General features: G+C 49.6%; 1 protein-coding gene across 2 annotated transcripts in view; it reads right to left on the reverse strand.

Moving 5' to 3' along the window:
• Positions 1 to 13,020, reverse strand: part of SLC6A20 (solute carrier family 6 member 20) — a 90,406-nt gene that overhangs the window by 27,561 nt on the left and 49,825 nt on the right. Inside the window, exons 1-2 of one of the 2 annotated variants that reach the window (XM_029244084.1) lie at positions 12,539 to 12,743; positions 506 to 646 (exon numbers count right to left, since the gene is read on the reverse strand). In XM_029244084.1, coding sequence (XP_029099917.1) covers positions 506 to 646; positions 12,539 to 12,659 — 262 coding nt within the window. In that variant the 5' untranslated portion in view covers positions 12,660 to 12,743. Of the gene's footprint in view, positions 1 to 505; positions 647 to 12,538; positions 12,744 to 13,020 lie in introns of those variants that run through there. The other variant, XM_029244085.1, reaches the window with a different exon arrangement.

Consider the following 13,020-nt stretch of genomic DNA (forward strand, 5'->3'; position numbering starts at 1 on the left):
CTCGGCCTCCATGCACTGGAGATGTTAATGGCACCCACACCCGCTCTGGTGTGATGAAGATTAAATGAGCTCACACACATACACAGACAGGCCAGCACCTTGCACAGAGCAGGTGCTCAGTGACAGAGGGAGCCGTTATACGGGTTCCCAGAATGGTTGCTGGACAGGACACGGAGTTACAGCTCCTTTCTTAGGCAGCTGTTTCCCTGTTACAAATGAGCAAACTGAGCCCCAGAGAAGCAATGTGGCATCAGTTCCCCAGGGGGTGTGCATCCTCCCTCTGTCACCGTCCCATGGGTAAGAAATCCAGCCCCTCTCAGCGCACATTCTATGGCACCCCTCCTGGGCCTTCTGCCCGCCCCACTCAAGGGCTCTCTCTGGGGCCTCATGCTTGCCCCTTGCTCCAGCAGCTTTGCCAAGGGACTCCCCCCACCATCACCTTCTCCTGCCCAAAACACAGTCTGGGGGTCCACAGGTGGGAGAGGACTGGAAAGCACCCACTTACCAACGCCACTGAGGTAGGGGTTGATGGTCCTCCAGGCGCCGATGCTGCCCTGGCGCATGCACTGCCCCACTGCCAGTTCCAGGTACAGGAGCGGCATGCCCTCCACGGTGAGCATGATGATGTAGGGCACCAGGAAACTACCTGTGGGTGTCCAGAGCCGAAACCAGGCCATCACCCAGGGCTTTACTCTGGAACCCACCTAACCTCTGTGCAAAAGGCCTTCCATCCACCCTCCCGTCTTTCCACTAGTCTATTCGTCCTTCTACCTTTCCATCCATCCTCCATTCCTTCCTGTATTTTATCTTTCCCTCGGAATCCATCCTCCTCTTTCTACTCATCCTCCATCCTTCCACCCATCCACTCTTCTGTCTTTCCATCCATCCAGCTGTCCCTCTATCCTTTTGTCTTTCTATTCATCATTCCATCCATGGACGACATACAGCCACATCAGTTGTTAAGATCGTTAAATACGCCCATCCTGGGTGGTAAATTGCCACCAATGCCAAGACCCTTGAGCGCCTTCCTCAAGGCCTCAGCTGCCCCAGCCCCTCTGCCAGAAACCCCCATTCCATTTCTATTGTAGCAACTAATAGCTGATCAGAGTCTGGACCACTGAGTGGTTAAACGTTTTGAACATCACCTCTGAATCCAGTCAGCCAGCCGCCCACCTCCACACACTTCCTTTGGGCTTTTGACATGGCCCAGATGGTGCCCCACCACCTGGGTGGAGGTATTACACCAAACAGCTGTTTTACTAAACGCTTCCTCTGGGCCGGGCCCTGAGCTGAGTGTAGGATAGATGCGAGAGGAGCAGCCCTGCTCCCTGCCCACCAGGGATCACCTGGGCAGAGGAATTTCAGCTGCTTCATGATTGCCTGGAGCCACAGAATACTCCTCTGGGCCTTTGTCTTCAGAGATGAGGCAAGGGATTGCTATGTATGTGTGGAGACAAGGAGGTCCCCGATAGACCAAGCCCAGGCCACCAGCTCCCTTTACAGATCACCTCTGTTGGATGTATATCCGTTTTATACAGTGGCCTTAAGCCTAAGTTTTCATTTTAATAAAGGGTATTATGACTAGTTCAAATTTTAAACCCACTGGTTCCCAAGGAGCCACCTGCAGACAAAGGCCCTCGGTGAGAGTGGGGAGCCAGGACGTGTGAACGGAGCTACAAAAGGCCCCCCACTGCCAGACACATGGACAGAGACGGCAGCCTGCGGGGGCGTTCCCCCACCCCGGCTGCCCCATTGCTTCTCCTGCTGGTCCCGCCCCGTCCTCCGCAGCCCCTCGGACATCCCTCCCCCAGCTCCTAGCTCCTTGGCAGGGGACCTGAAAAACGGTTCACTGGGAGAGAAGGGCAGGACTTCTGATTAAAAGAAAACCCTGACTCTACAGCTGCAGGGATTAAAGGCTGGTTACAGAAGGAACTGGCTCTGGAAGTATTAAGGTAAACAACACGATACGTATGTTCACAGGAACGTCTAATATTTACAAAAATGCCTCCATTGTACATATGTACTGTCCTATAACTCACTTTTCTCTCCCAACAGGATCTCACCGTCGTTCTCTCGACCACACCGTGTACCTTCCCATCGCCCCTTAAGAAGCTGCACAACATTCCACGGGGCGAAGGAGCCTAGAATTTCTTTCATCACATCAGTCCTCGGGCACTTAGGCTGTTGCCAGTTTTCTGCCGTCCTAAACAAAGCCTGGTCCACGTGTTTATTTCCTCGGGACAGAAATCCCAGAAGGAGAATGGCTGGCACCAAGGCCAAGCAGAGCCCCCGCAAGGCCCTCTCACGACGGAGAGAAAGGTGCCAGCGTGTGCTCGGGAGAGCGGGCCCCACGTCACCAGACCTCCGCGCTCCCAGCTTCGTCCTCCCTGCTTACATCAAGGCTACAACGAATCCTGCCCCCTCGTTTCTGGACCCCGCTTTGAAGACTCTGCCAGACCCTGCTCCCTTCCTGCCCAGCAGGGAGGTGTTGCAGCATCTTACCCGGTTCCTCTCAACAGCAAGGAGTCCACGAGGCTGTCAGGGGCTCCCACCCACCATATACCCATCAGTATAGGTTGCGTTGGCACAACCTGCCTGGAGCAGCATTCGAACCCTCAGTGGTTATAAGATTATTTTCACCCAAGATGTTAAACAGTAGCCACAGGAGGCCTGGCAAGGTCCACGGAAGGGTTTTCTCTTTCACAGAGCCTGCATGATGGTCCACTGCCTGTGGGAAGGTTGGACATTCAAGGCCTGGTGCCCAGATGGGTTCCTTAGCGCTGCCCTTCAGTAACTTCTATTACCCCTCCCACTGCCCAACCATCCAAACACACACACAATCCCAATGGATCTGCTCTGTGATCACTTTCTCAACAAATTATGCTAGAACACTGAACATCCATATGCAGAAACAATGAACCTCAACCCATGTATCACATTTTATACCAAAAAAAAGCCCTCAAAATTTATACCTCAAAAAAGCCCTACCACACAACATTTCAAAGGGACTTATTTAAGCCTGCTTCTGGGAGCCACTGATTCACAGCAGGGCAACTGGGAAGGCCTTATCCCAAGTCAAATTAGTATTCACTTTCTCAGTTTTCCCTGTTGATTGTGGTCTCCAGGATGAATGTAGTTCCAATGCCTTAATCCAAATCAGGGGATAATTTCCTCAAGGAGGGCTTTAACCAATTAAAGAGTACTGATTTTAAAAACTAAGAACCTTACACTGCCACACACAAAAACAAATGGCCCACAAAACATTCTCCTTTCCTTCTGAAGGTTTTACGATGCACTGTTATCATTAACCAGTCTTTTCCTATTAAACTTAAATGGTCAATTGGGACAAGTGGTTCTGAGACCATCCTTCCACCACTGACTAAGACTGGGGTGGCAGGTATTGGGGAATAATATTCACTTAGCCTTCTGAGCTTTCTGGGCAGACTTGGTGACCCTGCCAGCTCCAGCTGACTTTTTGTCCACTGCTTTGATGACACCCAAAGCAACTGTCTCTCATGTCACAAACAGCAAAATGGCCCAGAGGAGGAGAGTCAGAGAAGCTCTCAACACACATGGGCTTTCCAGGAACCATATCAATGATAGCAGCATCCCCAGATTAAGAAGGGGGCCATCTTCCAGCTTGTCCCCCAGACAATCTTCTTCAGCCCAGCAAACCTGCAAGCGACGTGAGCTCTGTGACAAGTCGGTCCAGGTGCACATGCAGCACTGATTTGGCCTTGATGGTTCAAGATAATCCCCTTGAGCTGTGAAGCCAGCTGCTTCCATCGGTGGGTCATTTTTGCTGTCATCAGCCACACCGCCACAACAAACACCTTTGACAGACACGTTCTTGACACACTGAGGCTCACACTGTCCCCAGGAAGGGCTTTACTCAAAGCTTCCTTTGTGCATTTCAACTGTCTTGACTTCCTGCAGCTCAAGGCATTTGAGTCCAGTCCTCAGTGGTGCAGGTTCCTGTGTTGGGTCCCCATCTGGGGAGGTCCAATAGCCACCTTTGGGTTATTTTTAGCACAAATCATGCAATTCTGAGTGACTTGCTGGATGGTCTTTTGTAGGTTAGGCCCCATTATATGCTTTTTTTTTTTTTTTTTTTATGGCTATGCTGAGTGGCTTGCAGGATCTTAGTTCCTCGACCAGGGACTGAACTTAGTGCCCTTGGCAATGAAAGCACCAAGTCCTAACCACTGGACTGCCTGGGAACTCCCCTGACTTTTGAATCCATTGTAAGGTGGCATCTCTCCCTAATGGACGCCATTATGAATGTGCCACAGCACAGTGTCCAAGATGCCTCAGGGATCAAAACAATTCCTTGTGCGCTACATTCCCAGCCAGGTGAGGTGTGGTCCAAGTGAAACCCCACTCTTTGGCCCTCACCTTGTCCTTTTCTGAATACACTGGCTGGTATTTTGACAAGTCTATCAATGGAAGAAGCGATTCTCTTGCCTCAGAGGAGATTGTCCCAGCGGCCCTTTTTTTTTTTTTTTAAATCTCTCAAAATATTTATTTCAAGTAGAAACAGGGAAGACAACAACATGTAAAATAGTTAAGTAAAAAGCCTTGACAAATACACTCATTTGGTCATCAAAATATAAAAAGCTGAAAATATTACATTAGGTGTTTTGATTGAAAACAGTGTTACTCTAGTCAAGTAGGAAGCCCAAAGCGGTCCCCGACTAAGAGTTAAAGCTCGTCTCTCTATTCGTACACACAGCCCTTAGACAAGCGTCATATGTGTTTTTATCCAGAATGGTTCCCCCCCCAAATCCTTATCTTTTTATTTGTGTTACTTATACGGAAATTATTCAGTGTGTTTGTGTGCTTTTCATAAATAAGTTTTTGTTTTTCTGAATGGCCACTAAGCAACCACATCAGCCTCGGACAATATCTGAATCATTTTTACAAAAGTGGAAAAAGCCAAATAAAGGGTCTCAGGTTAAGTGAGAGGCGAGGGTGGGTTATTAATCGACATGGAATAATTTGTTGTTTGATCAGCACAGTGACATTGCTGAACGTACGTTGAAAGTTGGCCCCGCCTGATAGCAATCCATGTGGATGCAAACCTCTTGGTCCTAGAATCCTTTCTCAAAGGTATAAATGAGGCACAAAGAATCACTAGGAGAAGGATTAGTAAAAGCTGAGTCCTTGCCACGAGTGGGGTGCTGGCCAGAGAAAGTCAAGTCCTTGTACACCCAGTTGAAATGCCAAGTGTCCTGGCGTGTCTGTCCCCAAGGGTTGTCCCACAGGGCACATGTGAGTTGGTCTGGTGCAGGAGAGACAGACTTATTTGGATGAGGGGTACCCAGCATCCTCCGGAGAGTCAGAGGGGTGGAGCGAACCCTTACCACTGAGGCCACTGCAGCCTCCAGGTTGCCATCCTGGGTTTGTCAGCCGGTCTTTGCCCTTTCCTCCTGGGCCATCGTGCGCCTCCTGACACTGAAGGCGGAAGGGCTGGGCCCTTACCTCTCTGGTGACTTACCTCTCTCCCAACTACTCACCTTCAGGGAATTCAATGCCACTGCCAAAAAAGTGGCGTTTCATTTTGCATCTTCTTTCTTCTGTTGTTGTTCCCTGTTGAACACTTTATTTTTTTCTTAATTTTATTTTATTTTATTTACTTTTGGCTGTGTTGGGTCTTTGTTGCTGTGTGCAGGCTTTCTCTAGTTGCAGCAAGCGGGGGCTACTCTTCATTGCAGTGCACGGGCTTCTCATTGGGGTGGCTTCTCTTGTTGCGGAGCACGGGCTCTAGACATGCAGGCTTCAGTAGTCGTGGCTCCCAAGCTCAGTAGTTGTGGCTAGCGGGCTGTAGAGCGCAGGCTCAGTAGTTGTGGCGCATGGGCTTAGGTGCTCTGCAGCACGTGGGGTCTTCCTGGACCAGGGCTCGAACCGTGTCCCCTTCGTTGGCAGGTGGAGTCTTAACCACTGCGCCACCAGGGGAGCCCTGTTGAACACTTTAAAAAGCAGCATCTACCAATTGAGAAGGGTTCATTTCAAATGAATCCTCTGATTTTTTCAACTTTCTCCTGATATAAGGCACTTTGCCCTCCGTAAAAAAGGTCAAATTTACAATTCTAATATTTTCAGGGGCCACACGATCTGCATTAGTATAATGTCTGTAGGCCTGATAAATCTTCTCCAAGAATTCAGAGGGGTCTTCATTTGTTTTTTTGCTAAATTTTGTTCAACCTCTTTTTGCTTTGGCTCCCCTTTTCAAAGCCCTGCCAAGATGCACTGATAAGTGATGTTCTAATAAGTGCAGTCCTCCCTCATTGGGTTCCAATTTGGTTCAGCTGTTGGTACTGCCAAGTGGGTTCAGGTGTAGGAGACCTCCCTATAAAGGAGGGTTGCAATCTTTTCAAATAAACAAGGCTGAGAAACCCAGCTGGCTGGCTGTTGGCATTTAGGCCCCCTATGAGATAATGGGGTAAGGGAAACTCCTGCCCCGGGAGCAGCTCCTCACCCCAACTGGGTGCCCTGTCGGGTCTTAGATGGCAATACCATACCAGGCCCCTGTGCCCCAGGAACTAACACAGGATTTTCTAGTTGATCCCTAGAAGGAGGGGCAGTCCCGAGCTCAGCTGGAGGAGTTAAGGTCTGAAGCAACCTATCCTCACTCTCATTCCTTTCTTTCTCTTATTCTCCCTGATGTAATAGCACAAATACTTGCACGTAAAGAATGTCATCATTCTTCCCCACTTCTTCACAGAAAAGCCACCATAAAACCATAAATAGCAATTAATCATCTCTAACAGTTAAAAGGATGCCTTTTTGCCTTGGCATCAGCCAACCAGGAGGAATTCTGGGCTGGGGCTTTTGATGATTTTAGGAACCAAGTGGAACCTTTCTCTTCTCCCTGGGAATGTCCTACAGACAGGTCTTTCCCCCCCGCCCCTTTTCTATTCCTTTCCTCCATCTGACATCACTAAGAGTTTTAAATATCACAAAATTGATTTGGCCGTAAATGGAGAAAGAGTACCAAACAAAATGAAACAAAAAACCCAAAGAACAAACAGAAAATCTAAATGAACCCTCAAGTTTGGTCTTGCGGTTTTACATATACCAACGACATAGGAGACCCCAAACGACGTAATTAACACAGCAAGGGTAGCAGTATACGGTGCACAGGGTCCCAAGATAACTCTGCCTAAACCCCTTGTGGAGTTTCTAACAAGTACTGTGGCCACACAATGTTACCATAAAGTATCGTCATCTTCTACTCACGGGTCACGGCTGTAATCAGATCACTTATCCAAAACACACCTCAGAGAACTTTTTTTTTTTTTTTTTTTTTTGCGGTACGCGGGCCTCTCACTGCTGTGGCCTCTCCCGTTGCGGAGCACAGGCTCCGGACGCACAGGCTCAGCGGCCATGGCTCACGGGCCCAGCCGCTCCACGGCATGTGGGATCTTCCCGGACCGGGGCACGAACCCACGTCCCCTGCATCAGCAGGCGGACTCTCAACCACTGCGCCACCAGGGAAGCCCCAGAGGACTTTCTTCTGGGATAGTTGAAACATTCTCCATTTTTAAAGACAGAAATTCAAAACAAACAAAACACAAATGGCACATACCAACGCTAGCATCCAAAGAAGCAAACGAACTGGGTAAAAGTCCAACAACTCTTTCCTCTCTCCAACAGGGTACCCGACTCAAATACAAAACAATCTGGCTTATTTTGGAGAAAAAGCCCCAAATGGAGAGGAAATAAAGTTTCCGGCTGTACACACCAGAGTGACTTACCCTACTGTATGGAACCCGTCGGCTCCCAAATATCAATTCCTTGTTCCAATTGCCTAGCACTGGGGCAGCCAGTGCCACTCTGGGGAATTTTGAAGGGCAGATTCTCTGGACAAGTGGTCCCCAGCAGCCGCTAGGGCCTTACTGGAAAATTCCCCAACCCAAAATTTGTTACCGAGTCCAAGCTTGTACTGCACGACAGGCCAATAAATCTAGAGATGAGTTGCTGGGGGAAGGAATAGCGACTTTACTCAGAAAGCCAGAAAACTGAGAAGATGGTGGATTCGTCTCCCAGAGAACCATCTTGCCTAAGTTAGCATTCAGGGTCTTTTATACTAAAGGGGAGGGAGTAAAGCCAAGCATTTCCTGGTTCCGGTCAGCCTCCAGGGGGGCGGGGGGCGGGGGAAAATGCAGCCATTCACAGGTGAGCCTCGTCAGGATGTTTGCTGTGAGCTAAACAAAGGTATTTTAGCTTAATGCTCCTTACCTGGGAGCCAGGGTTCCCAGAGATGGGCCATTATGTATAATTTAAGCTTATAGGCAACATCCCTTTACTGATTAACTTGTGATAGAATATAAAGGTTCTTCCTTATTACAGGCCCAGCCTAACCCCAACCTAACCCTCATCATATCTCTGCCTCAGTCCCCTGTGTCCACCCTACATGCGCCTGGCACATGTCAGGAGCCCAGGAGTGTGGCTGTCACCAGGAATGAATTTGGAAATTCCAGGATGAGCAGCAGATACGGCACTCCCGGGGACATTTTCTGACGGCTGGGACCCAGCCTCTTGAGCTTACTTTACAAATTGTGTTTGATACTTTACAACCTCTGAAACTCAGGTTTCTGTTCCACCCAGGAGCACTGTAGAAACACCAAGGGCCAGAGACTGAGCACAACACACACATGCACACACTACACAAGGGAGCTGCTGTCGTGCTGCCCACCCGTCCATCTGTGGACTGGCCTGGTGTGGCTCAATCCCAGGCTGGGTGCTGCCCCAAAGGGCTGTGGCTCCAGGCATGCCGGGGCTGGCTCACACCAGCTCTCAGGAGCTGCACATCTCCTCCCAACCCCACATTCCCAGACATTCCACTGGTTAGTCTGAACTTGGCCACAGTGGGAGTATTTACACCATGGTCATCAGCAAATGCTATAAATTAGGTCCTGCTCCTCCCTCCAAAAGCCAGTTGTTCTACATTATTGGCACCCCACCGCCTGCCTCCCAGCAGCTGGTGGTCAGGGCTGGGGGATTCCTCTAAAGTGTGGTCCATGGACCAGCAGCATCCACTGGCATCACTTAGGAGCTTGTCAGAAATGCAGAATCCTGCCCTCCCCCACAGTTCTCCAAATCAGAATCTCTAGGGGCGGGGCCAGCAGTCTGTAGTTTAAGAAGCTTCGGTGGGCAAAGTCTGAGATGCAATGACCTAAGCACCAGAGGAGCAGAAGGGGCTTTGAGGAAAAGCGTCATTGTCCCACTGCCTAGTCAGGTGTCTTCTGACTGCCCCTCTTTATGGGTTAAATATCATACAGAGAAAATTTAGGGGAAAAAAAATCCACATTTCCATGAGCCACATCAGTGTTTTCATTCTTCCATGTTTCTTCCATGATTTGAGCACATTTATATAAAAGTCAACAGCAGGTGCACTCATTTTCCACATGTTGGTATACAACACATTTGCATCCCAATTTCTTCCTGAACAACCACGGCCTTAGACTTTGACTTGGTCTCCAAGGCCTGCTGACTATCAAGCACAGATTTTGTGCAGTTCCTTCAGCTGCCTTTCCTTTGTTCTAGCGTCGGGTGCTGGCACCTGGAATGTAATCTTCAGAATTAACATTCCTTGTGCCGCCTGGCCCACAGAGCAGGAAGGAAGCCTCATGGGAAGGAGCACGGACCCCTAATCCTTTTTATTCTGGGAAGTATTTTGGCGCAGCCTGGCTCTGCGGTTTATAAACAAGCTCTTTGCTGGCTGGCGGGGGGCTGGGTGGTGGACGCCAGGGCTCTGTGTAGAGGGAAGTTAGACGCCCCTCTGGAGCCTTTCATGATGCGGTTGGTTACCTGTCAGGTACAGAACAGGAGTGTAAACAGAAATCACTTACTGTAGGTGACACCATTGGGCAGTGAAAGGCTTGGGAAAACCACCAGCACCCCTGCCTCACGAACTCTGCGGCTTTTCATAACAGACCTGGCTTCTTCATGCAACAAATATTCATTGGGTGCCTCCTCTGACCGCACCACTTCACAGAGACGGGGCTAGTGGGCGACAGAAACTCTAGAACAAAGTGCAGGCCTTCTGCCCAGGTGCTGGAAGTGCCCCAGGCTAACAGTGGAGGAATAGCTTGAGCAAAGTGTGGAGGTAGAGAGTGGTCATTCACTAATGGACAGTTGTTCAGAACAGTTGGCAGGGAGGGGGGCTGCGGGAAGATCAGTGACAGGAAATGAGGTGGAAACAGTGGCAGGTGTTAGGTGGTCAAGTCCTTACCAAGCCAGGATAAGCTGTTTGGTCTTTGTTCTGTAGACACTTATGACTGAGAGGACGCCACCCACCTAACCTACATCTGTCCATCCTGGACCCATCCATCCCATCCATCTGTCCATCCATGGACCCATGGAGTCCGTCCCTCCACCCACCCACCAATCCATCCTCTCCCCAGTGTCCATTTGCTGGTCAACCATCATCCATCCATCTACCTTTCCAACCATCATCCATCCATCTACCTTTCCACCTATCAGCTTAAGTATACTGTACCAGGCACAAGATTTCTTCTTTCTTTTCCTGGGTCTTGAAGGTCTTGCCGTGTCCCTAGCAATTTATATATACAGTTGACCCTTGAACAACACTGGGTTTGAACTGCATGGGTCCACTTATACGCAGACTTTTTTCAGTAGTAAGTACTACAATACTATATAATCCCCAGTGGGCTGAACCGCAGATATGGAGGAACTGTGGATACGGAGCGCCAACTGTTAGTCATATGCGAATTTTCAGGGATTTTCAACAGCGTGCAGGATGGACGCCCTTCACCTCCATGTTGTTCGAGTGTCAATTATACTCCACCTCAGAACTACCCCACCTTACCAGTGTCCACCTGCAGACTACTCAGGTAATGCTGTTGTTAGAAATAAGGAATTAAATAGTCACGTGACAGCAAGGCTCACCTGGCCTCATGTTTGGGAAATGTGTAGCAGGATAAAGGTATCGTGGGTAGGTGTGCTGAATGCCGAATGATGTGGAAATCTCATCCTGACAAATAATTCTCACGAAAGTCAGTTATGAAGCTGTTGGAGCATATGGGAATACACGTACTTCACATACTTATGAGATATATATATATATATATATATATATATGCCTTTCAAATTAAAAAAAGGAGTCAGAGGATTAAGAATGCACTATTTTTTTAAAAAACTGTACATTAATCTTCTGTCAAGTTTTTTTTTTTGAGCTGGAGGGGTGGGTGAGAGTGAGGGAGTAGTGTTTTATGTTGGTCTTCTTGAACAGGTTAAACCTAGTAAATACTTTGGTCTAACATCTTTCATTGTCCTCTGTGGTGAAAAAAACCACTCATGCTGAGTATAGAAGACACCACAACACACACACACACACACACACACACCACACACACACACACACACACACACAGCCAAAGATAACTATTGTTTTATTCTCTTTGGTATGTTTTTGTTCATTCTCTTTTCTCTGCATACTTTAAAACATAATTGAGATCATCCATTTTATACAGCTTTGAATCTGACTTCCCTCCCTCCATTTAATGTATAACATGAAAAGATGCTCAAATACATTTTTTGAAAAACCTTCTTAATGGCTTCCAAGAGCACCACCACGTGCATGTTCCATAATTGATGGAACCAATCCCCTTTAGCTGAGGGCTTAGGAGGTTTCCCATGCCTGGCTCTTATTAAAAGATGGAGGCTATCCTTCTACTGTCTACTTTCTGTCAGAACTATTTTCTTTATGTAGAATGCTAGAAATAGAAAAACTCAGAAAAAAATTTTTTTAATGCTGAGACTTCAATCTCTATTGCCACCTTGCCTTCCAAAAAGGCACTTGACCCTCACTGAGGTTCTCTGGCATGTCACAGAAGGCGTCTCCAGCTCCCTGGAAGGTATGCGAATGCTGTGTGGGTGCGTTGCTGTCTAGTGAGCGCACTGTGACGCTTCAGAGGAAAAATTTGTAAAAAACCAAAACAAACGAACAACACTGCAATAGAGTGATTAGCCTTCCTGCCTACTGTGGTCCCAAACCCAAATCAATCTTGTGATAAAAAATTTAAAGAAATAGCTCAAAATCCTTTTATCCTGAGTTTCAAATCATGCTGCCAGGAATGTTTCTGATCTGAAAGTTGTATAATGAGTTTCTGTTGAACAAGACAATTTCCTGCTGTCAGACCCCTGACATCTCTTCTCCCGAGGGAGGAAAATAGTGTACCCCCCACCCCATGCCTCCTACTGCTCGCAGAGCCGCAGCCTGACCAACAAGGGTGACAAGGGCGTGCTGGGCGGCTTGGCCGCCCCGGGGATGGGGTCGGGGCTGCAGAGGGCTCGAGAAGGCGCTCTGGATAAGAGCTTCAGCTGTGGACTGAGATGTCCTAGGTCCGATTCCCGCCTCTGTGACTCTGGGCAAATCACTTCGTTCTCTGAGCCTCAGTTTACTGGCACGCAATATGGGGCTAACCCCAGCGCGCACCCCCAGGCCACTCGGCACAGAAGGCGACCCCGCGGGGTCTTGAGGGGACTGCGCAGCCCAGGCGCCGGCACTCACCTCCGCCGTACATCTGGCACAGGTAGGGGAAGCGCCACACGTTGCCCAGGCCCACGGCGTACGAGATGCAGGCGAACACGAACTGCAGCGGGGTGGCCCACAGCGGCCGCGCTTCGTCCATGGCCCCGGAGCTCGGCGCGCGGCGCGCTCGGTGCGCGGCCGCCAGGAGCGCCGTCCCGCCCGGCTCGGCCTGGGGATGGCCCCGCGCCTCTGCCGCGGCGGCTCGCCCGCTTTTTAATTGCTAATCTCATTAACGGCGCTCGCGTCGGAGGGGCGAGGCTGGTAAATGGATGACGGCGAGCCCCACCCCGCCGCCGGGCCGCCGCGGCCGGGAAGGCACCCGAGATTGCGCCGTACAGGATGGCGCCCGGGCCCCTCCAGCTCGACGTGGGGTCTGGTGCGTCGGCTGTGGAGCTCCTGGGAGTGGCCAGGTTCCCTCGAGCACCTACCCAGCATTTACAGAGTGCCTACTGTGTGCCAGG

Source organism: Monodon monoceros, unplaced genomic scaffold (assembly GCF_005190385.1).
Source record: "Monodon monoceros isolate NGI ecotype Baffin Bay Population unplaced genomic scaffold, NGI_Narwhal_1 Super_Scaffold_3, whole genome shotgun sequence".
Taxonomy (NCBI): domain Eukaryota; kingdom Metazoa; phylum Chordata; class Mammalia; order Artiodactyla; family Monodontidae; genus Monodon; species Monodon monoceros.